At 42.4% G+C, this 26839-nt stretch overlaps 1 protein-coding gene across 14 annotated transcripts in view; it reads left to right on the top strand.

Annotated features, from left to right (window-relative positions):
• Positions 1-203: 203 nt before the first annotated feature.
• Positions 204-26839, top strand: part of KMT2C (lysine methyltransferase 2C) — a 190382-nt gene continuing 163746 nt past the window's right edge. For 12 of the 14 annotated variants that reach the window (XM_068145979.1, XM_068145978.1, XM_068145981.1 and 9 more), the window contains exon 1: positions 855-1027. In XM_068145979.1, the coding sequence (XP_068002080.1) occupies positions 855-1027 (173 nt within the window). Of the gene's footprint in view, positions 749-853; positions 1028-18991; positions 19344-26839 lie in introns of those variants that run through there. The other 2 variants (XM_068145968.1, XM_068145980.1) reach the window with 2 other exon arrangements.

Here is a 26839-nt window from a genome sequence, read left to right as displayed (position 1 = left end):
GCCACGGCAGGGGGAGGAGGGTGGCGGGCGGGTTCTGTGTCTATGTGTCGCACTGGCTGGGGGGAAGGGAGGCGGGGGGGGGGGGGGAGGGAAGGGGGGGAGGTTACACACCAGGGCAGCGCCGGGATCCCTTCTCCACCCCGCGGGGAGGGGGAAGGGAGCCTCCTCCCTCTTCCTCCTCCCCCTTTTTTACCCTTCCTCCTCCTTCTTTCCCCAAAGTTAAACTTCCTGATCCCGGCCCGGCTGGGAAGGGGACGCGGAGCCCGGCCGGACTCAGCCCTCGACACACACAACAGCTGGAGCTGTCAAAACTTCCTCCGCTCGGCCTCGGCCCCTGCCGCCTCCGCCACCGCCGCCGCCTGCTCCTCCTCCGCCCCCGGGGGCTCTGCGCGGGGGGAGGGCGCAGGGCCAGTGTACAATGAAGCGGCGGCCGCCGCAGCCGGGCAGCGCAGGAGCCAGAGCCGCCGCCAGCTCCCGGGGCCTCTGAGAGAGGGGGGGCGCCCAGCGGCGGGATCAGCCGCCTCTCGCTCGCTCTCTTCACCTCGTCCGCCACCTCCCCCAGCCCCGACAGACCCCGCTGAGCCGGGGAGGGGGTGTTACTGTGTGTGAGACCCTTCCTTCCTCTGCGCTCTTTCTTTTCGCCCCCCGCTCCCCTCCTCCTGTTCTCCCCATGCTGCTCCCCCTGCTACCTGTGCTGGTCGGCGGCGGCTGAGGCCAGCAATGCGAGGCGGAGGTGGAGGAGGCGGAGGTGAGGAGGAGAGGAGCCGCGGGAGCAGGAGGAGCATCGGGATCCCCATCACCATCTTCATCCTCATCATCATCATCCATGTGTCTCTCTCGTCCTGCTGACTAGGATGTCAACGGAGGACAAGAGTCTGGTGGTGGCGGTGGTGGAGCCGCCTCAGCAGCAGCAGCCCCCCGAGCCTGGAGCTCCCCCCCCAGCAGCAGCAGCAGCAGCCACAGACAAAAGACCTAGGGGCCGGCCTCGCAAAGATGGCGCTTCCCCTTTCCAGAGAGCCAGAAAGAAGTAAGTTCAGCGTTTGTGTGTGCGAGGCAGAGAGGGGCAGGGGGCAGGCGGCCAGGCGCAGGCTGAGCTGTCAGCGGAGACTCGCTGATCGTCGCCCCCTCCCTCTTGCCTAATGCCATTTTGAGAAGGGCCCTTCTTTCTTCTCCTCCTCTCCCCTTTGCACTTTCCCCTCCTCCTTTTTCACCTTTGTCTTCCTCCGCCTGCTCTCCCTTTTCCACTTTTCTTTTACCGTCCCTATTAATTTCTACTCTTTCTTCAGAGTTTCTCTTTAGCTCTTGCCCTTTCACCCTCTTTCTCCTTTTTTTCCTTGCCTTTGCACCTTCCCCCTTCTTTCTGGGTCTCTTCTCCTCCAGGACGCTCGCCTGCCTTCAGCGTCGTCTCGCAGTTACTCCCTGTGCTTGACTGTAGCTCCTCGTCGCTTTCCCTTTTTAATCCCCCCTCCTCTTTTTGGGAAAGAAAAGACAGTTCTCGGCGGGTGGCAAGGAGAACTCCCCCACCCCCATCCCCTTCCAACACAGGCGGGTGCGGAGGCGCACACGCAAAGTTGAGGCAGCAGTTTCTGCACCGCCTGTCCGGCCGTGCCTCAGAGATGGGGAGCGGGGCCGGCGGCTCTGGGGGAGCTGTCAGGCGGCAGCCCCTCATGGAAGGACGCGCCTGCGGGACGGTGCCGAAGCACAACAAACACAAGGCGCGGGCGAGGGTGGCAGGGGATGCCTCTTCTCGCCTCTGGCAGATACACAAGGCGGGGGTGGGGGGTGGGGGTGGCAGGGGATGCCTCTTCTCGCCTCTGGCAGATTTCCCTTCACCGCGGCCTCTCCCCGCCGGGGGCGCGGGCGTTCGCTGGCCCCAAGGGCCGCGGCGTGCCGCTGTCGTATCCCGTCCCTCTCCGCCCCGTCCCTGTGAGAGTCGCTCCTGAGCGGCCTCTCCTCTCCGGCCACGCGCGCACAAGTTCCCGCAGCGCGGATGCGGGGAGCCCATGGTGCCAACGGGCGCTTCCCCGCTGAGAGAGGCATGGCCGCCCAGCGCGGATAGGCGTGAGGTGCCAGGCTGGGCGCGGAGAGGCCTGCTGGCCGCCCCGGTGGAAGTGCCGCTGCCCTGTGCTGGCCGCGCGCCCCGCGGGTTATTTTTGAGTAGGATGGATCCTGCCATGGCATACCTGACGGCAGCAGTAATAGGGCAAAGCTGGGCGAGAGCATTCGGAGAAGAGTAATGGTTGTTGGCAGAACAGCCCCTGCGCCGTACAGTCTGTTGTTGGAGCCTAGGGGTCTCGGAGTTTGCTTCCCTTTGTTGTGAGGGCCGCCCCTTGAACTGCTCAACCAGGTGAGCGCTGGCGCTTTGCTCGACGCACACCGCAGACCTCACCGTCAGCTTCTGAATCAGAATCATTGAGGTTGGAAAGATCTTTAAGGTCATCGAGGCCAGCCATAATGTCACGGTGGAAGTCCGAAACACTATCAAGAGCTTTGGCTGGGCTGCACTTAAGCATAGGCAAAGACGACGCTTTCCTCTCTTCTAGTTTGTTTTTACAAATATTTGTTACATAAATATCACAGGAGAGAGCTGTCATTAGTTTGGGACATTGGGAATATATTTTCTTGTCGTTGATGAAAGTCCCTTCAGAAAGATTAACGTTCTCCCCTGGTTTTGATGGAGATGCATTGTTTGCAGCTCCCTCTTTTAATTATTCTACATATTAGCTTGATACAAATTTTCATATAATGATAGATTAAAGTAGTTGGCAAACACATACTGACTTTAAAGTTCTTTGGCTCATCTCCTTTAAGCTTAATTTTACGTATTTTGGGTTTATTTCTACATATAGAATCCAAACCTTATGAGGGAAGCCTCTGAGTGCTTTATTTTAAAAGAATTTTTAGGAGGCAAGATGCAAATACAACTGAAATGTACCGGTCTGCACAAAAACCCCTGAGAGTGGTGTTTGTGGAAACTGACACATCTTGTAGACCAATTGGAGCTTGTGTACACACTCTTGATGAAAAATGGGTGCTAAAGAGGCATGTCCCTTTTTCTCAGTTAGGTTTTTGGTGTCATAAGGATATTGTTGACTAGTTTTAGGAAGAAATGAAGTTTTCTGTAAAAATATGTACTTATGCTGACATGACAAGTGTTTGTGTAAGAGCTGGCAGTGAAATTACCTGAGATAAATATTAAAATGAATCAATACTCTCTTTCTTCACACTATGATTGTTCCTGTCTAGTGATGCTAAGTGTCCTTCTGCATCTTTATGGAAAACTTTCAATGTGGGCAAAGGTGTTACGGCATAAGTAATAAATTCTTTTAGAACTAGGATTTAATCAAAAGTAACTGTATCCTAACTTCCACATAGACTGATCTTTCTTAATTGCATTCATTTTGGGGAGATAATGATTTTATTTCCTAAGTTTTGCTATTTACAAAATAGAGACTACAATTAGCAAATGTAGAAATAAAATAAGTAAAAATATTTTCTACTTCTTTTTTTTCCCCCCCCTTTCCTTATGACTGCTTGGTCCTATCTTCCTTTTCACTTCTGTGCTTTCCAGTTGGATTAATGTGCCTCCTGTAAACCAGATAAAAGAGCATATGTGAGACCATTTTCTGTACTGTAATCACATGTCTAAATCACTATTAGCCATTCAAATTGTTCAACTGCTTTATCCCATTATAGAAAATGTTCCACTGAATGTTCAGTCTAAGTGCAGCCTAAGTAACGATAAAACAAAGAGCCCTGTACTAAACCAGCAAAGCCAAATACAATAATTCTTCAGCTATGGATGCCTCCATCACAGAACAATGCCATATTGGTGCATGCTATAGGTTGGCATTTTACCTTCTTGAAGGCCATGTTTTTAAAGCAAATTTGATGAGTTTAAGCAGGCAGATGGAAAACTGCCTTGAAACCGCTTCTGTGAGGTGCGAAAGATCTCAACTCTTCCCAGATGTAGGCTTACGCTAAGGGAGCACACGTTTTTTCAGTAGGACAGCTCTGTGAGTGTCTCTGTCATCTTGAATTGTACCTGGTTATCAGGAAAAAAAAATTCCATTGGTACCGTAGGCACAGATATGTACAGGGAATGGCTGAGCTTCCTGTGGGTGATGAACCAGCAATCAGTGGCATCAGTAACCTGGAGTTACCCATGGTAGATCGTGGTGCTAGAACAGCTTTTTGTCGTTGTTTGAAGGATATAGCTTCAGAAATAGCATTGTCAGGAGACTTAATCTAAGGTGAACAGTTCATTTTTATTATTTATATTGTAATTGTGCCTAGAGGCCAGGACGCCATTATACTACATATAGTACAAATGCATAAGCAAAGATTGCTTCTGCACAAACAATTTCTTAATTTAAATGTAAAGATAAGACAGCATGTAAGTGTAAGAAATGTATTGGGAAAGCACAAGGGAGCTGTGAGAATGCTATGAGCAAAAGAACAAGTTCAAGTACTCCGGCTATCTCAGCATCAGGGAATGATTCATAGGCATCAGACTTGGAGGATATATTTAAAGGAGGGTAACATTGTCACCCTGAGGAGTTTCACAGACAGCTTGTTTCCTGCCTGAAGTGCTAGACAAACACTTGTATGCTCTTCCTTGCATTTTGTCAACAGGGTATCGGTATAGAGCAGTGGGTCACATTTAAGAAGTAGAGATAGTATAGGCCATGCCTTGAAACTGAGAGCAAATAGGTTGTTCATGATATGGTTCATCAGGAAGAAGGAAGAACACAGAACTATAATCAAAGCAATGAAGAAGGAAAATAATTTTGTAGTATCGCCTTCCCAGTGAATTTAAAAGGTGGTGAGATTGTATCTTGACCAACAATGTAACTTCATGCTCTTTCTTTGACTTTTGTGAATGCAATGTGACGTAGGGGAAAGAAATTTTGAGATACATAGTTTAAGAAAAGAAGTCTTGCTGTTATTCTGTAGGAAAAATGGAAGTAATTAGGGGCTGTGTCATCATATGGCCTGGAATCTTGGAAAATTAAGTCCTGTACTTGAACTCAACCAGGCAATGAACCTGAAGAATAGGAAAGTGATCAAAAGGAAGGTTCAAGGGAAGAGTATTGGTTCCATTTTAACTACATTGTCATTGTATGAACAGCTGGGTACTCATGAAAATGTATTGGACTAGTATTGTACAGGTGCAGCAAACATTTCTGTAATCTGTTTTAAGTACTAGAGCTTTCTTAATCTATATGGGTTATAAGCAGCACAGATGTGTCTTAGCAAAAATTTAGTAGCAGAAGCCTCATTGATTGTGATCACTTTGTAAGACAGTATCTAAGCTTATTTTACAGTTTATTGTCAGCATACATCACATTTTGGTGTGTGTCACAAATATTTTTTGCAAATGTGTGTAATTTGAATCAGCACAGGATAATTCTTTTTAAAAGCATGACATTTGTGGAAAACTTTTTGTGTTTTCAATTACCTATGTTTTGGTTTTCATCCTAGTTTTTCATTACTGTGGCCAATGCAGATAGCTTTGAGGCCATCTAAGCATAGCATTTTTTCCAGGAAATGATTGTTTGAGAATTTTTTATCATTACTTCAGCTGAATTTGCATTATGAAGGCCAATATTGAAAGATACCTACACTCATTTCAAAAGAATGTCAATGTGGTGGATGTATTGTCTTTATAGCTCAGCTGTGTTTCTTTGTCACACACCACCTATGTGATACTTTTATCTTTACTGACCAGCCCCTTTCTTACTTCAAAGTGTAACATTTGCAAATGTAACATATATATTGTGTTACACAATAAAGATGTTTCTAAATACCTGTTAGGGAAAGTCAAGGTAGGTCTTTGGATGGGCTTTGTACAACTAGTACATAATAAGGGTTAAGGTTTTAAAGCAAACAGTGCCCTATACTTCTGCCTGTACAAGCCAGGTATCAAAATGTTTGGACAGAAGCCAGAAGGTAGGTACTTGATCACACAGTGTGAAGAGATGAGGCATGGGAGCAGGCTTTTATAGTCAAGACATGACATGGGCTCTTTGAAGGTCTTTCTAGTCCGTTGTAGAACAGGACCAAGCTGTGTGCAGCATGGTCCCATGGGAACTTTGGGCCATTTTCATCTGCAGCCCATGCTTCATGACTTCCTCCATCATACTCCTATTACCAAGCAACTCCCCAACTGTCTTACGTAGTTTTTGAATAGGAACTGGGCTTAGACTGCTCACAATGCTGTTTTGCTCAGGAGGTAAATGATCTTTGGTAAGTGATCTCTGTATTAATCTTTTGATTTTCAGTTTGTGATACAACTTATGTGGGGGATGATTGTGAAAGTTGTTACATGTAGTGGATTTTACAGAATTGTTTTGTCATGTTGTCAAAGTTGCTAATATGTCAGTTAATCTGGTGTCTTCACTTGTGTTTTAAAGTGAGATTAGTCTTAATACTGCAACCAGAAAATTTCCTGTAATCTCAGTTACAGTGGCAGTTGTTAGTTTGTTAATGTTTGTATTTCATGATCCATTAAACTTCTGTAGCGCTTGTTGTGAGAGAATCTTCAAGAGCTATCAGACAGCATAGTGACAGACCAAGTATGATGACGTCGTGAAATCTCAGTGCATTATGTATATTGGCCATAAGGCATAGCATTGCAGGAGCAGGTCTAAGAACCTAGTCTCTTGGTTTCTACGCTCTAAGGCATCTACAAACCAGATACCTTTTCATCCTGTATTAAATGACACAGGAGACCTTTCCTAGCTTGAAACAATAAAATGCTTCCACTTCCTTGGCTTTGCTTGTTGATATTGTTTTGGGTTATTTTTTCTATCTTGTTAGCATGTTCAACTCCTACTAACTTCTTGTCATTGTTCTTTCATAAGATAAGTAATTGGAAATGGACATTTTTATTCTTTGTCGTCATTTGAATTTAGAGATGGTGGTCAAAGGCAATTAGCTTGCTGAGAATAGGTAAGCTCTGCCTTTCTCAGGCTGGAGTTGTGGGTTTGGTTTTTTTCTCTCTTGGTCCAACTGTCCCAGGTAGCAGGGTCATGCAGAACTAGGGTAAACAGAATCTCCTTATCCACCACTATGAGTGCTCCCTTATGTTAACTAGACACTGATGCTGTGGATCTCACTTTTTAAGAACCGCTGTTCTAGGGGCACGAAAATGGTATTCAATGGTAAACAATTAAATGGGTAACAAAAAATGTATTGAAATCTTTTTTCCTGTCTGTAATATATTTGATTTTCAGTTGTTGAAAGCTGTATGACTCACATAGTTGGGATAAGCAAGATTTTACTGTAGCAAGTGCTGTTTATTAGTAACTGGCATTGAATATTTTTTTTTACCTTTTGTTATTGTTGTTTTCTGTTTTTACTAGAGGGATGGCACTAGACATTCCCATTTGTGGCATCCCTAAGTTTGGGTGTACTTGCTTCAAGAACTACATTGAGTAAGTTCTTGTAGCATTGGTGCTTTTGAAAGGAAATAAGATGAAGTAGGAAAAAGCTCTTAAAATCTAGGATATTTATTACTTAGAGAAACACAGGCAGAGAGTGTTTGGGGTGCATCAGGTGGTTATTTTCCCCAAACACCATAAATCTTGAGCTGGTTTTGGCAGCTAAAAGAAGCAGCAGTGCTGCCCTCCCTCTGCTACCAGCTGTTTGTTCTCTCCCTTGTGCTGACCCAGACATTTGTATAGCCATGTGGTGAACTGCATTGGGAAACTGATCTGGGTTAAAACTAACCTGGCAAAGAAATGTGTTTGTGATAGCGTGAGGGAGGAGAGACAGAGTTAGGGCTTTTGGTAGCACTGCCAGCTTAGAGTAGTAGCTGCAAGGTACAGCCTTAGTTGCCTAAAATTTGGAGGTATTTGGTTTTTAGGTATTTGATGAACTCCTTTGAGTTCTTTAATATAGGTGTTCTTACAGGAGATTGTGAGAGATTTTTACAGCCTGTAGGCATGTTGTATGTGCTGGTTGGTTGGTTGTTTAAAAAGAAATGCTGTTGAGAGGGTTCTTCATAGCATATATAGACGGACAAGTTGTTCTTACCTGATTCTTGCCCCAAACAGTATTCATCAAATAAGGAACTTTGATTCTCACTTTGATCCTCAGAAACATTCTTAAATTGAACATTCAAAGTACCATAAAATAACAATATAAGTAAAATGGTTTATGTTTCTGATATTCTGAAAGCCTCTTCCTACAAGTATATCAATATATGGGCATTGTAATAGAATTACACAAGACCTTATTTCTTTTGGAGTATTCTTCCCTGTCACATTTTGGGAAGCATTTCTATTAAATCCCACATGCACCAAACCCTATTGCCAGCCATTCCATTATAAATACATAACTACTAATTTTCAGTTTTGTATTTATCATCATTCTAATTGCATTTCCTAAAGAAAATGCTGGAAACCCTGTCAAACTAGGATGTATCCCCGTGGACTTTTGGCTTTGGTGGGTGGAGGGGAAAAAAAAAAAAAAAGGCTTTTTCCTCTCATTACTGACAAAAAATTCTTGCCCAAAATAGCCTTAATTAGGCTATCAGAAAAAAAATCAACTTTAGAAAAATTTACCAGTTTTTAGTTTTGTCTATTATATTTTTATACTCCTTAGAGTATGTGTATTGAATCATTTGCATGGCACAGTAAGACAGAAGGAATTTTTGGTAGTGAAGATGTGGTCCAAATGTGCAGTGTTTGCCACTGAACGTTTACCAGCATCTTATGTGACTATTCAAGAGTACTGTCTGGAAGCCTTGGTTTCCGGATGTCTTCTGGAACATCCCAGGCTTCATGGAACCTTGGCTGTTCTGTTAATGGTGTCTACCCTCCTGTCTTTGTCTCGCAGTGAAGACTGTCTACAGTGTTCTTAGTGAAAGTTTGCTCAACAAAACCTGGTAAGATGGTGTCATGTTGTTAATAATGAAGGGGGAAGCTGTGCTTTATTAAAATGTGGGAGATTTATTAGTAAGCCTTTCATAAATAGTGTGAAATTATTTTGCCTGATTTGTGGAGTTCAGAACCACCATGAAATTCTTCTAAATAAAATGAATGTTTATTTTTGCTCTGTCACTGCAGATGAATGGAACTATATGGCCAACAAAAGACTTCAGGGTGATCTTGTTCATCCTTCTGTGTTGTTTCGCTACTATTTCTGACAACTGTTTCTCCAGCTTGCTTTTCAAGTATTTGTTGAATGTAATTCCACTGCATCTCTAGGCAATTGGTTTCAATAACTAGTTTCCTAAAGTATGAAATAAACACTCTTAGCTGTTGATTAGGCCAGTTTTGTCTTGTATTACTCACAGTTAAGACTCCACAGCTGAAATGGAGAACGGTTTTTATAATAAACTTTTATTTATTAGCGTATTGTCTCCTTTGTTTTGCACTGAACAAGCCTAAATTCTATAGCAACATAATTTTGTCTCACCTGATCTATCCTTCCAAAGTTTGCTATTCTTCCCTTGGTTGATATGAACCACTTTGCCATCTATCAGAATGATTTTCCTTATGATATCGCCCTCTAAAATGCTTATAGCCTGTGCCCACGCCATGTGTAGTATGTGACCTCATGTAGGACTTGGAGGAAGGAACGTTCTTGCAGTGTTCTCCTTGACTGACAATAATTTGCACACAAATGCATTATTGCTGACTTGTCTTAGGGCAGTTTCACTTGGACTATTTTATGGAAGGTGGTCACTCCTTATTCAGAGATTACTTCTGTTTGTGGCTGAAATATGAGTGTTTCTTTCCAGTTCTGCTGACTTAAATTTCCCTGATTATTTAGCCTAATAATAAGATAATTTTCTAGTAGTAGCTACAATAAAGCTGTTTTATAAAGGCTGAAATACAGAGAACAGCATTTGATTCTTTTGTTATCCATTTGTTCTTTTTTAACATTGCTACATACTAACTTTTGTGGTTTTATTCTTCTAAAATATTTCTGAAACTTTGTTTGCCTTTTATATTGCACAGTGGTAATAATGCATGCTGTGCTTTTATCTCTTCTGATTTTTATCCTTGACAGTTTATGCTGTTCCTTTATATTCATTAAAATGCCCTTGTTTCCTTCCTAATATGATTCTTTCTAGTTTTAGACCCTTATTACTGGATGCTTTTGATGCAGCCCATATTGTTCCTACTACATTTCCTATCTCTCACTGGTGCTGGAACATTTTGCCATTGTGTGTATTGCAGTACAATGACTGCCAGTCCTCCTTTAAATCACATCCTCAAGAGATTTAGCAACAAGTTCAAAGAGTTTGTTGGAATTTTCTTTTCTTATTTCAGTTAATTGAAGATAAAAATTTGTTCTCCTTCTACTGCTCTCATTTATTCCCCTTCCTTGGCACACTGAATGCTTCTCGTTACCACTTCCAGCCAAATCACTGTACACATTGAGATGTTTAAAATGGAGCCTGCTCTAATAGAGTGAAGTGTGAAGTAACTGCTCTTCTGGCATCCTCAACTTTGTGAAACAGTTGTCCTCAACATTTTCACAAACATGTTGGACTGTTTGTTCTGGTATTTTGGTTTTCTATTAGATGCCTGAATGATGAAGGCCTCCTCTTACCCTCAAGCTACGTGCTCTGAAAGCTTCTGTTAAATGCTTCAAAAGGCTTAACGTCTTCCCTTCATTGGTCAATGGAAGGTTTTTTCTCCCAGACTATCCAGGTCCTTTTCCCCTAGTTGGTTATATTTTTGTTGTTTATATTTTTGTTCCTAGTCCAACTTTTTTCCTTCTCCTCTGTTTCCCCTTCACCCCCACCTTGTAATAAAAGCAAGTGAGTTTAGTAATTTTTTTTCTTACCATGGCCCACTGAACTGCATGAGATAAGAATCTCACTTAGAAATGAGCCAAATATTTGTCATTGTGAATAAAGGCTTGGAAAAAGGAATTTTGAAATAAAATTAAATATGAAAAGAATTGTTTACTTCAATTTCCTTAAATTTCACATTTATAAATTGGGCTCATTCATGGCTGTGCTTGTGTTTTGTATTTTAGTTAGCAATAGTGTTCTGGCAGCTTCGGCACAGTGGCCACATCCATCCTCATAAGAAAAGCTGACGGAAGGTTTGGAGTCACTGAATGCCATCATCCCTGTTGCCAGGTTCTTGCAGTGGCTGCTTGTACAGTTCAGACCTGAGCCTGCCAGCATTTTTCCAAAGGGTTCTCAGGGCTGGCCTTGGGGTTTGTGTGGGGCACTCACTGCTCCCAACACAGTTCATGTGTGGCTGCTTTGTTTGGGAGTCTGAGATAGTGTGGATGTAGGTTTGTGCTAGTCAGCCTGCAGGCCAGCATCTCCAGTATAACTATAAGTGGTGGTTTGTTGTGGGGGTTTGGGTTTTGTTTTGGTTTTTAAAGCAGGAATGAAATGAAACCAATAGAATTGTCATCAGTTTTACTTTCAGCCTCCTGGGCAAACACTGTGCCACAGTTAATGTTCTCTAACCCATAGGGATGTAAGTTTAGGAAGAACAGCTCGCAGTAGAACTGCTCTAGAGGGACCAGAGGAGATGGGATGTACAAGCCATAGGGCTCTGGGAAATACTGACTTTCAGTGCTACTTCAGTCTTCTGACACAATTTTTCCTAGTTTATGTTTTACATAATTAACCTTGCATCAAGCATCCTGGTAGAGATTTACACAAAGGAAAGTGCAAAACAGATTCAGCAGGATTTCTAGTTTATTTTTCTGCCTGTGTCTTCTAGAAACCATTTAGGAGAGAACTGGTCCCAGAAATCGGGGTGTAACTCAGGAAATAAATGATCTGTAAGCAAGATTATTTAAAGAAATTATTTCCCTAAGGTCTTTCATGTAGCACTAAGAGTTGGCTCATGGCTGGCTATTCTGTTGTGCTTTTTGTCATGGAATGGGAGAGTATTCTTTGTCCTATTGAGTCCTGTGTACAGCTTGGAGATACCATCATTCTGTTTCCAATGTGTTTGTTGCTAAAGAATAAATACAATAACTTGGTAAACTGCCTCACACATTTTGTGTGCTCTACATGTGGTCTTCTCAGATAAGGATACGCTGGTAGAACAGAACAGAGAAAGTACTGTTGGTTGTGTACCTACTTTGTGGACAAGCAGAAAATCTTAATCTCAAGGCTCATTAACCAGATACTGTCAGTGGGCATTTAAATGACTGTAAATAAATATTGTTTTAAGAATATGTTCAATTTAGCTTTTTGAATTAATGTGTTCTTTCATTTTACTTGCTTTAAACTGTCTTGATAGGTAAAAAGAACTTGTTTTTAAATTGTTAGCTTGACCATGTTATTTTAAAGGTTTTTTTCCCCAACCAATGAGTGTTTCTTGTCTATACTTAGTTACCATGCTCACTCTTCAAGAAAGTGAAGTCATAACTGTGTTGGACTTGTATAAACTTGTTGAGTTGAAGCTCAGGCTCTCAGCTATCCTGTATCTCCTAAGTCTTCCTTGTTTGACTAGAATTTGGGACAGTATTGTGATAGACACTTGTTAGCTGGCTGTTATCATGTAAAGATTATACATGTTGTTAGACCAAATTGAGTTTTTCTGTCATTGTGTTTTGGGTATTTTTCCTCCTTAGTTTTTTTTTAATGTTCCTCAATATGTATCCCAAACTGAAACTGGGGAATTTACAGCTGCATGGATGTGACCACGTCACGTGGTGTAGGAGCATATCCCATAACAGCTCTTAGTAATGGGTCTTGGGGACAGAGCAGAGACTGAATTCTAGCTCCTGTTGTCATGCCACCTAGATTTCCTCTTCAGCAGCATTATGATGGTCTCATTTCTATCTGAATTGTTTTCTGTCAAAGCTTTAAAAGAATAATTATATTTATTTTACTGCCTTAAAGGAGGTTAGTGATAAATAGGAGGAGGTGTATGCGCTCTGCTGAAGTTTTGTGCTTAGTAAGAAGAGAGAACTAAGTATCGTTGTTATCTATACTTGGGTTGTTCGGGGCATATGTCATTTCAAATGGTGTCCCACCATCAGATTTCAGGACTGTGTTACAGTTAGCAAATAATGAATTGAACCTCAGAAGCACTTCTAAACCATTTGAGCATATGACTACTGGACTTGCTTTGAGAAGGAGGTTGGGCTAGCTGACCTTTGAGGTCTTTCCAACGTTGAGTTATTGTTTGATCCCGTTCTGTGAGCATCCCTTCTCATGTCCACTATTTGTGTTGTACCTATTGCTTTTAGACTGTGAGTTATGTGTAATAAGCTTTATTTTGTAGGTATTTTCCTCTGTTGTTTCTTGAAAGACAATAGTTTACTAAATCTCTTTGTTTCCTTGTCTGTGTTCTATTCCCTCTGACACCTGATACTTGCTTTATCTGTTAATCTGTGTGATCCCACACATTCTAAATTAATTATTACTTTTTTTTCTGCTCTCTCTCTTTTTTTTCTTTTCTAGAAATGGTGCCACCTGGCATTCCATATTTTCTTCTTAAAGAGTATATTTAAGAGTTTACATGCTAGAAGGGTGTCAGGCTATTTTGATTACTTTAAAGAAAAGATGTCAGTTTGTATTCTCATTGGATTTCCATCATGTGCTGTTCAAACCAGTTTTGCACTGCCTGTGCTAGCAGCTAACAATGCATGTCATTAGCAATGAGTCATTTTCTGATGGCCCCCGAACATTTAGGCATTGCCTTTTTTTCTGCCTCTTCTTGCATCTTTTCAACTTGTGGTCCAGTCATCTATGTTGGTTATCAGTCCTTTCTGTATTCATTTTTTCAACCCTTTCTTTCCAGAGACAGAAAGCAGGAGTACATGATCATTTCAGTTATGCAGTGCAGCACACTTTACCCCCACCAGCACTTAGCAGTAGTGTAAAATGGACACAGGTCACAAGACTTTTGTCTCTTGTGCAGTGTTTCTGTAAGAAAGGACCACACACCATGCTACTTCAACACTAGTTAAAAGAGTGCTGTTGGGAAAGTGAAGGACTGAGTAAGGAAAGCTGAGATTTCTGGAGCTAATGTGAGATTTGAAGACCTGTATTTCAGATATTGTTGTCAGGAACACTTTTTTTTAAAGGGATACAGTCTCTGCTTCTCCATTGCTATCACTGTTTGCATTGTGTTACTGGACAAGATCTGGTGACACTCAGTGAGCTCAGGCTGGCTTGAGACTTGGTGCTGATGCTACCTATCTATGCTGATGCTCTCTGGGAAGGTATCACTTATAGAGGAAAAAGGGCACACTCCAGTTTGTTGTTTGGGTTTCCACCTCAAATTCACATTCATCAGTGAATTAAGTGTAATGGTAGGGTTTGTGTTGGGGTGTCCTGTTCTGCCACCTCTGTCACAGGGTCAGTAACCTTTAGCTGAAGTATGGAAAGACATCACAGGGAATTAAGACACCTTGAGTGTGTTCAGTCATATTTGATAAAAGTTGTCTGTCAAAGCCCTAAGAATAGGCAGAAATTGATGTGTTCTATGTAGAAAGCTATTTCAGTTATCTAACTTACATTACTGTTCAAATTTTATTGCTAATAGCATGCTTGCTAGATATGACATCTTAGATGTAATGGCTTTAAATCAAATTTACAATAGTATGTAGTTAATGCAGAAAATGTTTCTTGGCTGTATGACATGCTGCCAGCCTATCTTGGGTTCTACTTATGGTTCATATTCAGAAGAAGAGATTGCAGAGGAGAGGAAAAAATATGGTTAGTAAACTGTTTTGAACTTTTATTTATATGTATTTTTACTCTTAGAAATGGAGTTGTATCTCCAAAGACTATATTAGTACAGGTTAGAAACAAAGAACTTCTAAAACCTTTCAAATGTGATTAAAAAAACATAAACTACCACCACCACCAAAAGATCAGACTCCTTCTGTTTAATCCATGCTTTGTCATAGATTACAGAGCATTCACAGAAGAGGGTGGTTCAAGTTGATAATCCAGCATGGAAGCATAAAAGGGTACTAGATGGTAAATTGCCTTTACATTACACTAGAATTGCCAGGTGGAGGAAAAAAGTGAGTTTCCTTTTTTGCTTGTTACTTTAAGTTTAACCTCACTTTGATTCTTTTATAATATTATTAGAAACCCATCGAACAACATAGAATGGTCCTGGTATGTTTTTAATCAATGAAGTACCAAATTAAATGTATGACCTAGCTAGTGTAACCAAGTAGTGATTCTGTTGTGAAGCCCTCATCTCTTCTGTGTATATGTACTGCACCTGAAATTTGGATTAGAATATATTGGAAGTGGTGATGGATCTACCTGTGAAATTCTCTGGTCTGCTGTGAGGTAGAATTCTCCAAAAGCTGGAAATTGTAAATAGGGCCAGTCATAAACAGATAAGGCATGTTTTACTACATGTGATGGGTTAACTCCAGAGAGTTGTATCTTTGAGTTAATCAGTTTGAGTTTGGAAGAAAACAGTCCACCATATGTATAGACATAAGTTTTTATCTTAATCATTAAATTAAATCCATCGCTTCTGTTGCTTACAAAAGAGAAAAGTCTGTCTTAGGAGATGACTGATACCATTTTTCCCATGTACATTTTCTTGGCAGAAGCGTTGGCTTAAACAGTTTCTGTCTTGCCATTGTGGTGACACACGTTAGTGGAGATGTGTGAATCGGGGCAGGGAATCTATAAAACAGACAGAAAGACTTTGCTTTTATCCGTTGTCTGGCCCCACTGCTTCTTGCTGGGTTACTTCGTAGCAAGATCAGCTCACTCATCGGAGTCACAACATGATCCAGCCTACAGCTGAACAGGCATGGTTCAGAGGCTAGGAAGAAGAAAGAAGCCTGAGGTGGGATCAGCTAGAGTTAGAACTCTGAAGTCACTTTAAACCCCTGCCTGTTCAGGCTGCTCTAGGTGAACCTGCTATGGCAGAGGGGTTGGACTAGATGATCACCAGAGGTCCCTGCCAGCCACTACCATTCTGTGCTACAACACATGAAACCCTACCCTGAGCTGCTCATTGTGTAATCCTAGTGAAGGCAACTTCAGGGCTGGTACTGTGGCAGAGGAGCAATCAGTCAGCATGGCTCATGGTGGACCATGTCAGACTGTGCTGGAAAAAATTTTGGTTTCACTAAGATTTTTAATGCAATTAGTGTATTCTACAGTAAAAGAACTAACTCTTGCGTATTTCATGTGAGAAAGAAAATGCAGCTCCATGTTTGAAGCTTTGGGGAAGAATGAGGCCAACTTGTATGACTTAGTATCATAGTATTCAGTCAGGGTTGGAAGGGACCACAAGGATCATCTAGTTCCAGCCCCCATGCCATGGGCAGGGACACCGCACACTAGATCAGGCTGGCCAGAGCCTCATCCAGCCTGGGCTTAAACACCTCCAGGGACGGGGCCTCAACCACCTCCCTGGACAACCCATTCCAGTGCTTCACCACTCTCATGGGGAAGAACTTCTTCCTCACAGCCAGCCTGAATCTCCCCACCTCCAGCTCCATTCCATTCCCCCTAGTCCTATCACTACCTGATATCCTGCGAAGTCCCTCCCCAGCCTTCTTGTAGGCCCCCTTCAGATACTGGAAGGCCACAATTAGGTCACCTCAGAGCCTTCTCTTCTCCAGACTGAGCAGCCCCATACCTGTTAGCTTGTATCTTGGGTTACATGAGGAATAGGGAAAAGTACTGAGAGTAATTTATTACTGTGATTTTAACCAGCTATTATTAAATTGCAACTTGTCTTGTTTGTGCTAACAAACTTGTCAGGTGACCCATTACCTGCTGTGTTAAAACATGCCCTTTTTTTTTTGGTGACATTTGAAAATATCTACAGGTTGGAGGTAGACAAAAAACTTTGTGACTATATGGTGTGTCATTTATGCTGCAGGGGCTATCAACTCAGAAAGTACCACACCAGCATAGTGCTGGAAGCTTACAGAAATAGACAGTTACAGGAGAGCTGATGTGCAGTAAACATGGTGCTGTGGCCTTTCTTAAGCTGCCAAGTGCAGAAACTCTTTTTATTTAATACAACTTGGAAAATGCACAGCTTCTGTCCATTCATGGGTATATTCTTTGGTTTAAGAGGAGCTTTTTTTTGTTAATCTCAGAATGGCTTGTTAGAAAAATGTTTATAAACTTTGTGGAGATGGCATGGCCAAGAGGGTTTTGTCCTGATTAAAACTAAAGGGCTATGAGTGCTAAAGGGACCAAGCAAATGGATTAATGTCTCAGTAGTGGTTGAGTAGTTCACCCCACTTGTTGGTTGGACCAAAATAACCAACCCTTACTGCAAAATAAAATACTGATATTTACCATCTTCACTAAGGTTTAGACTGACATATTTAACCTCTTTGCAGCAAAGTGTGCTAATGCACGTGGTTACCAGAGATGTGCTGATAAGCTGAAGCGTGATAGCTCCATGTAGCTAAATATATTTAAGTGTCCGTACCTGTACTAACATGGCACAATGGCTCTTGTACAATAGTTACTTGTTTCAGAGTAAACATGTGGAGATTTTTTTCACATGAGTGCTTTCTTTTAAAAATTTTATCTTAATCTCTGGAGAATAGGTTTGATAAAAACTTTCCTGTAGGCTGGGCACCTCAAGCGTGCTTCAGTGATCGGTGCTGTGGGTCCACTCCCTCTGCCTGGATAGAATTGAGTTCAGGGTTTGGTTGGTTCTGTGTTGTTTTTTTTTTCATTCAGTCTTAGAGGTGAAATAGTCCTTTTGACTTCCAAGTGTGTTTGTGAAGAATTTCTCTAACCAGTACTCAGAAAGCAATACTGAACTTGTTTACTTGTCCACAGCAGACGGTGCCTTGGGTTAAGTGTGTTTAGTCGCAGCTTGCTGTTAACAGAAGAGAATTCAGCAAAATGCGTATGAGTGAGAAAATAGATATAACCCATGGTCTTTTGTTTGGCAGATAAGTCAGATAACTGTCAGTGTGTCAGCCTGTGTCTGGTAGATGTCTGAAGTTTAAACAAATTTTAAGAAAACTTACAAAAGATTGACAGAAGGAAAGCATTGCACAGCAGCTGCTTGGGGGGGTTGCGTGAGGGGAAATTGAGCAAAGGTAGTTGCATTACTACTTGTATTGGCAGACCGACGGGTTTGCAGGTATCTATCAAGACAAGTGAAACGATGGTGGCATAATGCTTAGATTTTCTTCCCTGTAGCAGAAAAAGAAAATTGGCAGGGACCATTTGAAGGATTAGGAAAGAGCAGTTTGTACATGGACTTGCTTTCTTAGCTCGTCCGTTTCCGATTGGGTTTGGAGAAGCATTAGAGCAGCCTGAAAATTTGTTAAAAACGAGGAAAGATGAAAACAAACAAATCAGCCTCCGAAGTCACACCTTAATGCTTCTTTTCCTAGAGTGGCCCCGAGCAGCCGAGGGGGTTCTAGGGCAGCAGCCGGCACTTCTCGAAACCTTCTGTAACTTTTCGGCTGCGCTGCTTTGTGAAATGGGAAAGTGGAGGCCCTGGGGGAAGGGAGGCGGGGAAGCAGAAGGAACCCGGAGAGCGCTGCCGCCCGCCTGCCTCGGAAGGTGTTTCGAGGACAAGGGCTTGCGGGAGGACCGGGGCCGGCTGCTGGGCTCGCTCGCTGCGACGCGTTGTCCCCGGGGCCCTGCCGTGGCAGCTCCCATCGGCCGTCAGCTCACTTCGGTGCCAGCGCCGCAGCGTCCGCGCTTCGCTGGGGTGCGGGGCGGGGGCCCGGGCCCGGGCGGTCGGAGCCTCCGGCGGGGGCGCTGCGCCGCCGGCCGCCGCCGCTCTGCCTCGCCTCGCGTAGCGCAGGCGGACCCGGCTCCTGCCGCAGGACTCCGGTCCGCACATTGGCGGCGCCCGGCTGCGTCGGATCTACTTTCTCTCTCTCGGCTCCTTTTTTTTTTTTCCTCCCTCCTTTTTTTTTTTTTTCTCCCCTCCCCCCCCCCGCCCCCCTCTTTTTTTTTTTTTTTTCTTTTTTTTTTTTTTTTCCTCTCCCCCCCCTTCCCCTCCCCTTCCCCTCCGCTCCCCTCCCCCTCCGCCCTCCTCCGCCGCCGGCTCCAGCCTGGTTCGGGGAGGATCCCGGAGACGAAGTTCCGAGGCGATTGGGGCTGTGGCGGATCGCTCCCCCGCCGGCGCCGCCATGGGGGCCCTGTAGAGCCGCCCGGCCCCGCCGAGGCCCCGGGGCAGTGGCCTGGGAAGCGCTCCCACCGAGCGGCGGGTCTGGGAGGGGAATATGGCTGATCTCGGGCAGTGCTGAGCAGTCGGTGTCTCCGCACGGCGCTGGGCTCGGGCCGTGACATGTAAATAACTTCGTTTTCCTCCGGATCGTACGGGCGGGCACCGATGCCAGCCCCTCCATTTTCCAGAGGGGATTTGTGAGAGGTTCCGCGGGGCTGGGCTATGCCGCGCAAAATCAATTCGCCGGGGGTGAGTACGGCTGCCGCGGAACTTCTTTGTATTGAGGGGCAAACTGTGACAGCGGGCGTGCGGCCATCTGCGGGGGGATCCCCGGGGAGGGGCTGCAGGGGGACCCGTCGCCGGGACCGGGCCGAGAAACTTGGCGGGGGCACCCGGGGGCCGCTGACACTCGGGAGAGAGGATTTTACACCGCTGGGTCAAAAAACCCCGTACCCAGCTTCAAGACGTGGGTATATAGGTTCAGGTTACACACTCATGAGATAATCCTAGGGCATTTGAAAGGAAAAAAAAAAAAAGAAGAAGAAGAAGGAGAAGGAGAAGAAGGCGTGGGGGTGGGAGAAACAACAAACACAAAAGCCCAGCTCGGGGCTGACCTGGGCTCCGCAGCCCGTCCTCTGGGCTTTTCTGCTCCCTGTGCTACACCTACACACACACACACGTGTGCCTGCACGGACACACACCACACCGGTCCTTTCCAGTTAGCATTGGCGATGGTTAGCTAGAGCACAACTCCTTTTTCTAACATTTTTTTTACACCCCCACCCCCCCCGCCCCCAGTGTGTTGGTTTTTTCCTTATTTTTTTTTTCTCTTCTTTTTTTTTTTGTTTTCTTAATTTTTCTTTTTTCCCCCTTTTAGCCCTTTCGTTTCCCTAGTATGAATTCTGGAGTGATAGAAAATAGGATTAATTTTTCTCATCACTACTATGAAGTACTCTGTACACACAATTTTTTTTTCCTATGCCATTTTAATTTTGCATGATTTCAAAGCCTTCTTGTATAGTGTTAATTTTAGGTGATCCTCCCAGCTGCCTTTATCTGTAATTCTAAATTTAAAAAAAAGCAAAAAAAAAACCACAAAAGAAAAAGAAGAACTTTTAAATATGCAGTATTCCTACTGGGTAATGGATGTGCAGATTATAATATATGATGCTTTTTGTATAAGCAGTGAGCAAATAGGTCATAAGTCAAAGTAAGTGTTATGTAACTGGCTGGCTTTAGTAAACTTGATACACATTGTAAAGGAAAATATTTTGGTGTTGGTTGGTTTTGCTTTGGACAAAATGAGAGGCTATCTGTCCCTTTCTTCGGTGGGATTTACTTTGTATCAGGTTAATTAACCCCCACCAAAAAAAACCTCAGCCAACCAATCAAAAAGAAACACACAAACAAACAAAAAAACACCCCCAAAACAAACCAATAAACAAACCAAGAAACAAACCGAGAAACAAACCAACCAAAAAAAAAACCCCAAACCCAAACAGCACCCAACAGCCTCCCCCCTCCCCCCCAAAAAAAAAACCCCACAAAGCTATTTATGCTTTAAAATTATGATCCTGTTAACCTGTGTGCTGCTTTGCATTTTTCCAAAAGACCTGTTTCAGTCCTTCACCTAATTCTGGATGCTAAATACTGGATGTTCACCCATGAATCATTAGTTTATACTGTAACCAGCTTCATTACATAATTGGAAGACATTCCTGAGTTAGTCTACTTTTCTTATTTGACTTCACTGTTTTCTAGAATACCATTATTTGGCATAGCCAAGAGTTATTGAAAGAACTGACTGAAGATCAGTATGAAAATAATTTGGGTTTTATGCATCTGAAGAAAAAAACAAACCAGCAGTGGGTTAATACTCCTATTGCAAAACTGAAACACTCGGGCAGACATTGTGAGGTTCTCAGTGACTATATGAAATGCTGTGTGTTAAAGTAAACACAATTTCCAAGCTGGAGCTTACGTGTAGGGGTCTTTGTGCTTTTTGTACATCATAGTGATGTTACTATGTTGTGTTTGATGTCCCTACACAATAAAACATACTTGCTACAGAAAAAAAACTGCAGCTCCTAGACTGTTTAGTGCAATAATTTAACCATTTACTTGTAACACAGGCGGGAGACAAGATGCACTCTTCTCAGGGCTGATGTGATCAGCTCCAATGATCACTCAAATTAATGATCATTCAAATTAATGAATGCCAGCCACTTATTAATTGCAGTAATAATTTCTGTACCTTTATTTTTCAAAGCATTGGGTGTGTGCATCCATTGCCACTTTATTGTCAATGTCCTGACAATATACTTGTAGTTTGAGTGTCTAGTTTTTAATTGCTTGCTTTGCAGATCATCTCTGCAAGCTGGTTTTATGACTCTTCCTACGTTGTATCTCTTCTATGCCAAGTCATATGTTATATCGGGGGCATTAAACCCAAGATTTTTTTAGGGCAGAATACTTTTTTAAGGAATTGTTAGTGCAGTTTGGTGTCATTATTTTACCAGCCTGTGCACTCAGTTGACTTGGATCCTTTCCTTTTAAATTTTATTTTATTTTCCTTCTTTTCTTCTGTGTTATTCTTTCCCAAACAGAAACTCCTGCAGAGTTTTGGCAGAATGTTCTTTGAGGAGGGGGGAGGGCAAGAGGTGGCATTGTTGTAATTCACATACTATGCCAGTAGACTGTAGTTGCATCATGAACGCTTTCTTAACGTGATCGTTCGTTAGACTTGCCTGAAAATGATCTCTTCAAGGTAAATGGCTGAGCAAAAGTGAAAGCGGCCATCTATTGATTTCTGCTTTTGTTTCAGGCTGAAAGGACTATTCAGCATGTGCTTTCCAGGGTATTTCCAGCCTCAAATTTAGTCAGCTATTTAAAAATAATAGTAAAAGTATTCTTTTTATCATGACTGTGATCAAATCTTAGAGATCTGCAGCCCTGTTTTCCTGTTTTGAAGTGTGGATAGGAAACTCTTCGTGTAGAATAGTAGATACTTTGTATGCCATTCCTTACAAAATATGCCAGCCTGAGAAGAAGGGAAACTGGCTCTGGAGTGTTGTCAAAAGCACACTCTAAATGAGCTGAAAGATACTTTTTTGTTTCATTTGGGGCATTCCTATTCTAGTAATTACTAAGGCTCCTGGAAACTCTGGGAGGTAGCATGTTTTCAGAAAGAAGCATTAAACCCCAAGTTGACAGTGGGCCTTTAGCTAGTCTTTTATAATTCTGTCTTTCCTCTGTGAAATCCTTTTGGCATGTTGTTGTTTTCTGGCAGTATCCCAGTGTGTGATATCACAGATATCAGATGTCTTCTTGCGATTCATGGCATTGCTGTGCCGCAGTGGTGCACTCTGAGATGGCTTAGGTGAACCAGGAAGTGTCAGAGAAATTTGGTAGGAGAGAGGCATGAGAGAGAAACAGCTGTGTAGTGTTGGGAATAGGTGAGTGCTTTCTGTTTAAGAGTCTTCATATCTTTGTGTTTGGTAATGTGATGTGGAAATGTATTCCGCCAACAGAAGCGTCTTTGATCAAGTGGTCTTCACAGGGTTTTTCCTAACATCTTGGCTCTAGATGCATGTCAGAATGAGTGGCAAAACATCACAGCTAAGCTTTTTCCTTTGGAAATTTGAAAAATAGATCATAATTAGATGTGGCCTTGTTAGGATTTATTTTCATCTCAAAGTTGAGGTCCAATGCCAGGCATAAGTATAGCTGATACTGCACATATGGGGGATATTTGACTCCTCCATAAGATCTGTTGAAAGTTAGTCATAGCGCATTGCATTTCTGTCTGTCTCTTGGATGAAGTCTCCTTCTTGTCTCAAAATGTTACACAGTAAGTGGGGTTTGTGCTGCTGCTGCTTTTGTAACAGAGCTAGAAAATCAAATATTTCACACTGGCTACTTTGATCCATGTTGTCATCTTAATTACCAGGTGTTGAAAGGTAAATACTGTGTTACATTACTTAATTAGATGCTAGAAGAAGGCATGGAAGAAGGGTCTACTTGTGTACTTATTTGTTTGTTTAGTCAAGTCAATAAGACTTACATTTCTTGGGTGTAATTCTTTTTCAGGAATAAATTCTTTCTTTTAAATGGAATTTCATGTGTTCCTCCTAACCACAAACACTTCCATATTATTGCTACTCCAGATCTCCCTTTCTCTTGTCTTTTTTTTTCCTCTAAGCAGAAGGAGCAGAGTGAAAGAATACAACATAGCTTGCAGAACAAAGAGAATGGGGCAGGAGGAAGGGATGCAGTGAATGGGACTTACACAAGGATGGTAAATGGGGAGAAATTAGAAGAAAGGTTTTGTTTGGAGCTTTGTTTTAGTCATCATGCACTTCCACTTGGGTGATTTTGGCAATACAGTTTTGTAGCAATATTGAGAATGAGTTTAACCATCAAGAAGATTCTGATGGTGGTCAGGGAGAGCGATGAATCAATGAGTCTGGAGTGTTTTCTAAGATTTTTCAACAGTTACTTGGCCTGGGCCAAATAATAGAAGGTGTGCTATATGTTGTCACTGCCCCGTCAGCTTTGCCCTGCCTTGCCTTGTGTACAAAAGGTTTAGTCATAGTTGTGGCAGAAGTCATTCATTATATATTCACAACTGTCACAAAATGAGGTCTGGACTGAACAGTAAGTACTCTTTTAACCTTTGACAGATTTTTCTGATTTGAAAGAAGGCTGATTGCACAAAGGGAGGAATACAAAAGCAAGATAGAGGAGTTTTGGAAGAGTCAAGGGTTTGCAGTGATCAGAAGAGAGGAATCCAGAGTTACAGAAATGTAATCTTGAAGACAGATGGAAGATTGAGGATGAGAGGCATAGACTTCAGTCTTTTTCTTTCACCTTAATCCATCTTGTGCAATAGCTTGTCTCTGAGCAGTCTTTCTTTTTATGTGCATTTAACTATCATTTCTCTTCCGTTTGTCCCTTATTGTCTTATGTTTTCACCTTGCTAAAGGAAGCAGAGAGTTTTAATTAATAGCAAAATAAACAATTTAAAAACAGCATAAGATAGTGTCATGCAGTTCCAGAAGTAGCAGCTATTACAATTTGCAGTCTAGTTCTTGAAAGTGATAGTGAAGATTTTTGAAGTTGTTTGTGTGCATAAACGTACAGTGTTACATGAACAGATTCTTGGAACTGGACTGAGGAGGGGAGTCTGGTCTCCTTATTTAGGTTATGTATTAGTCTACTAAATGTCAGTTAATTAAATGTATTTAATTCTCCCCTCCGTAATATATTTGTCTTTGGGTAGTAAAATCCACCTAGGATGATGTAGAATGTTCAACTATGAGGAGTTTATCTTCTCTTTCGTTTGTCCCAAACACATGTAGCTGTTGAGTCTGCCTTGCTGGGCATGGTTCAGTTAGTGAGATGTTACGCCCTGTTTCTCTAGAAAGTTTGGGAATTCTAGTGCTGAATCAGTGAATACTTACTATTTGGGGCAGTTCTATTGCCTCCCTTGGGGATGTTTTGAAATCAACTGACTTCTGTTCTGGTACCATACGTTCTGGTATGGTACCAAAAAGCCAGAGTTTCTGGACTGTGGTGACTGGCCAGATATGGGTATTGCCAGTTGTAACATGCACTGCCTACCCTCCTGTTGATGAAGATTGTTTGCTACTATTTCATCTAATGATAGCTGAGAGAGAAATGAAGCTTGGGATTGGAGGAAGTTCTCCTGGTAATTGGTAGACCTACATACAGTCCATCTGTAAACAACCCTATACTATGTTCATGTATGTATTTCTTTTGTTATGGCTGCCTAATCTTCAAGCTCTGCTGATGACAGCTTCACCAGTACTACAGAGGAGTTTCCATTATTGATGCCTGTGAACCTCCAAACAAAGAACTGTTAGTGAATAAGTACTGTATGGATTACTTTAATTATTAATCAGGATGACAGAATATTCTCTAAGGTACACAATTCTGTTTCAAAGACAACTAAGGCAATAGAAGGTCTTGCATTGAAATAAAATTGTCATGAGAATAAATGCCCATCAGTAGGGGTAAGAATTTGATAGTCCAGTTGTTCTGTCAACTGTTTTGGATAGTGCTAATAGTGATCAATAAGTGTGGGAAATAGGATGCTTTAGAAAATAAAACCAAACCAGGTGCTGCAGAGTAGTTTTGCATTCTTCAAATTGCAAGAAAACATGAGACTAGTTTCCTGTCAGCTTAGATTGATGAAACAGTGCTGAGCTGAAGCAGTAACAATTATAAATTGCATAAACTTGTTCTTGATGTCTGTACCATTCTTTTACTGGCCGATTAGTCTTCTTTTATTCCTACTGCTTCCAGACATCAACAAGAATCATAGTTCTGTTGTGTGCACAGAACAAACAAACAAACAAGCCAAAACCACAAACCCAAGCCAACCAAACAAAAAACTCCAACGACAGAAAAAGAAGGGCAGGTCTTAAGCCACTCAGTGAGAACTGGGCTTATGTGATTGTATTCTTCCTGAGCTAGACATGTATTTCATGCCTTGGAGACCTAGCCTAATGTCTGATAAACAATTTCATCAAACACACAGCAGCAGCCTAAGTGCTGCTATTATGTGTTAAATTTTATCAAAGCGATGTAGGGCTGAATAATTTGGCACATGGGAGTCCATGTCCTATCCTTGTACTTTTCACCATCTCCTGTGCCAGAATTGCCAGGCTAGGAAGCAGATAAAGAAGAGCTACTTAGTTGCCTCTCCTGTTAAGTAACATATTTGTAGCAGATTTGTGCTGGGGAAGGCACTCTTGAAGATCATCTTTGTAGTAGAAAATCCGAGGATGGTTGTGGTATCTTGAAGTCAAGAGAGAAACTTTTTCTCACTGTTCCATAGCGTCCTCTGAGTTTGAAAGTACTTGTGAGGAATTACAAAGGTGTGCTGTAGTGCTGTATTTTGGGGCAGAAATGCAGCACTGGTGGTATGTCTGTTAAGGTAAGAGGTAAGGTAAGGGAAGCAGGGGTGGGGAGGAATGGTTGCATCATTGGTAAAACTGTTGTAACTGGGTAAACCATGTTATCTTTCAGGCACACATGAGGAAATACATGCTGCTTTTTCACAAAGTGTCCATCTGCACCATAAGCACTTGATGTCAGTAGAGACAGCCCCCTCTTAATCTGGAGTATGAAATCAATTTACAGAATCTTTTTGCTGGTTGCAGCCTGTACTGAAAGAATGCATATCTTGAAGTAATCTCCTGGAATATTGTCTACAGTCCTTCCAGTAGTTTCCTAAGGTGGCTAAATGAAGCAAATTTCAGCAGATCGTCCTATACCTAGATTGGACCTGAGTAGCAAAAGTGAAATTTGCTAGCAGAGCTCAGTGGTCATTCCAGTAGGTGACTCCAAGACAGAATCACCCAGATCAGAGGATTCTGCATAATACAACTTTCTCTTTTACCAAATTTCCTCATGAATGTTCACCTCATCCTCATGGGAAGTGGATGGATGAAGTTAAGCAACTTTTAAGGATGAGGATGAACTTGCCCACCATCACTGAGCACTTACTGTTTCTCATAAAATCCCATCCTTAACTCTTTCGTCTTGGCATTCAAAAATCCACGCCAAATTTCATCAAAAAGATGAAGCTGGGTGCCATGGGATGGTTAAAGTCATGGGCCTGACAAATGACAAAACATAGTCCAGTATCTTTCCTATACCCCTGCCCTAAAGCTCACCTCTTTGTCTTCCACAGATAATAAATTGCCTCTTACTCCATC

This window comes from Melanerpes formicivorus, unplaced genomic scaffold, assembly GCF_026170545.1.
Source record: "Melanerpes formicivorus ecotype bairdi unplaced genomic scaffold, bMelFor1.0.p_v2 SCAF_13, whole genome shotgun sequence".
NCBI classification, from domain to species: domain Eukaryota; kingdom Metazoa; phylum Chordata; class Aves; order Piciformes; family Picidae; genus Melanerpes; species Melanerpes formicivorus.
The sequence above is the reverse complement of the archived record's forward strand: the minus strand, read 5'-3'. Positions and strand labels throughout refer to the sequence as shown.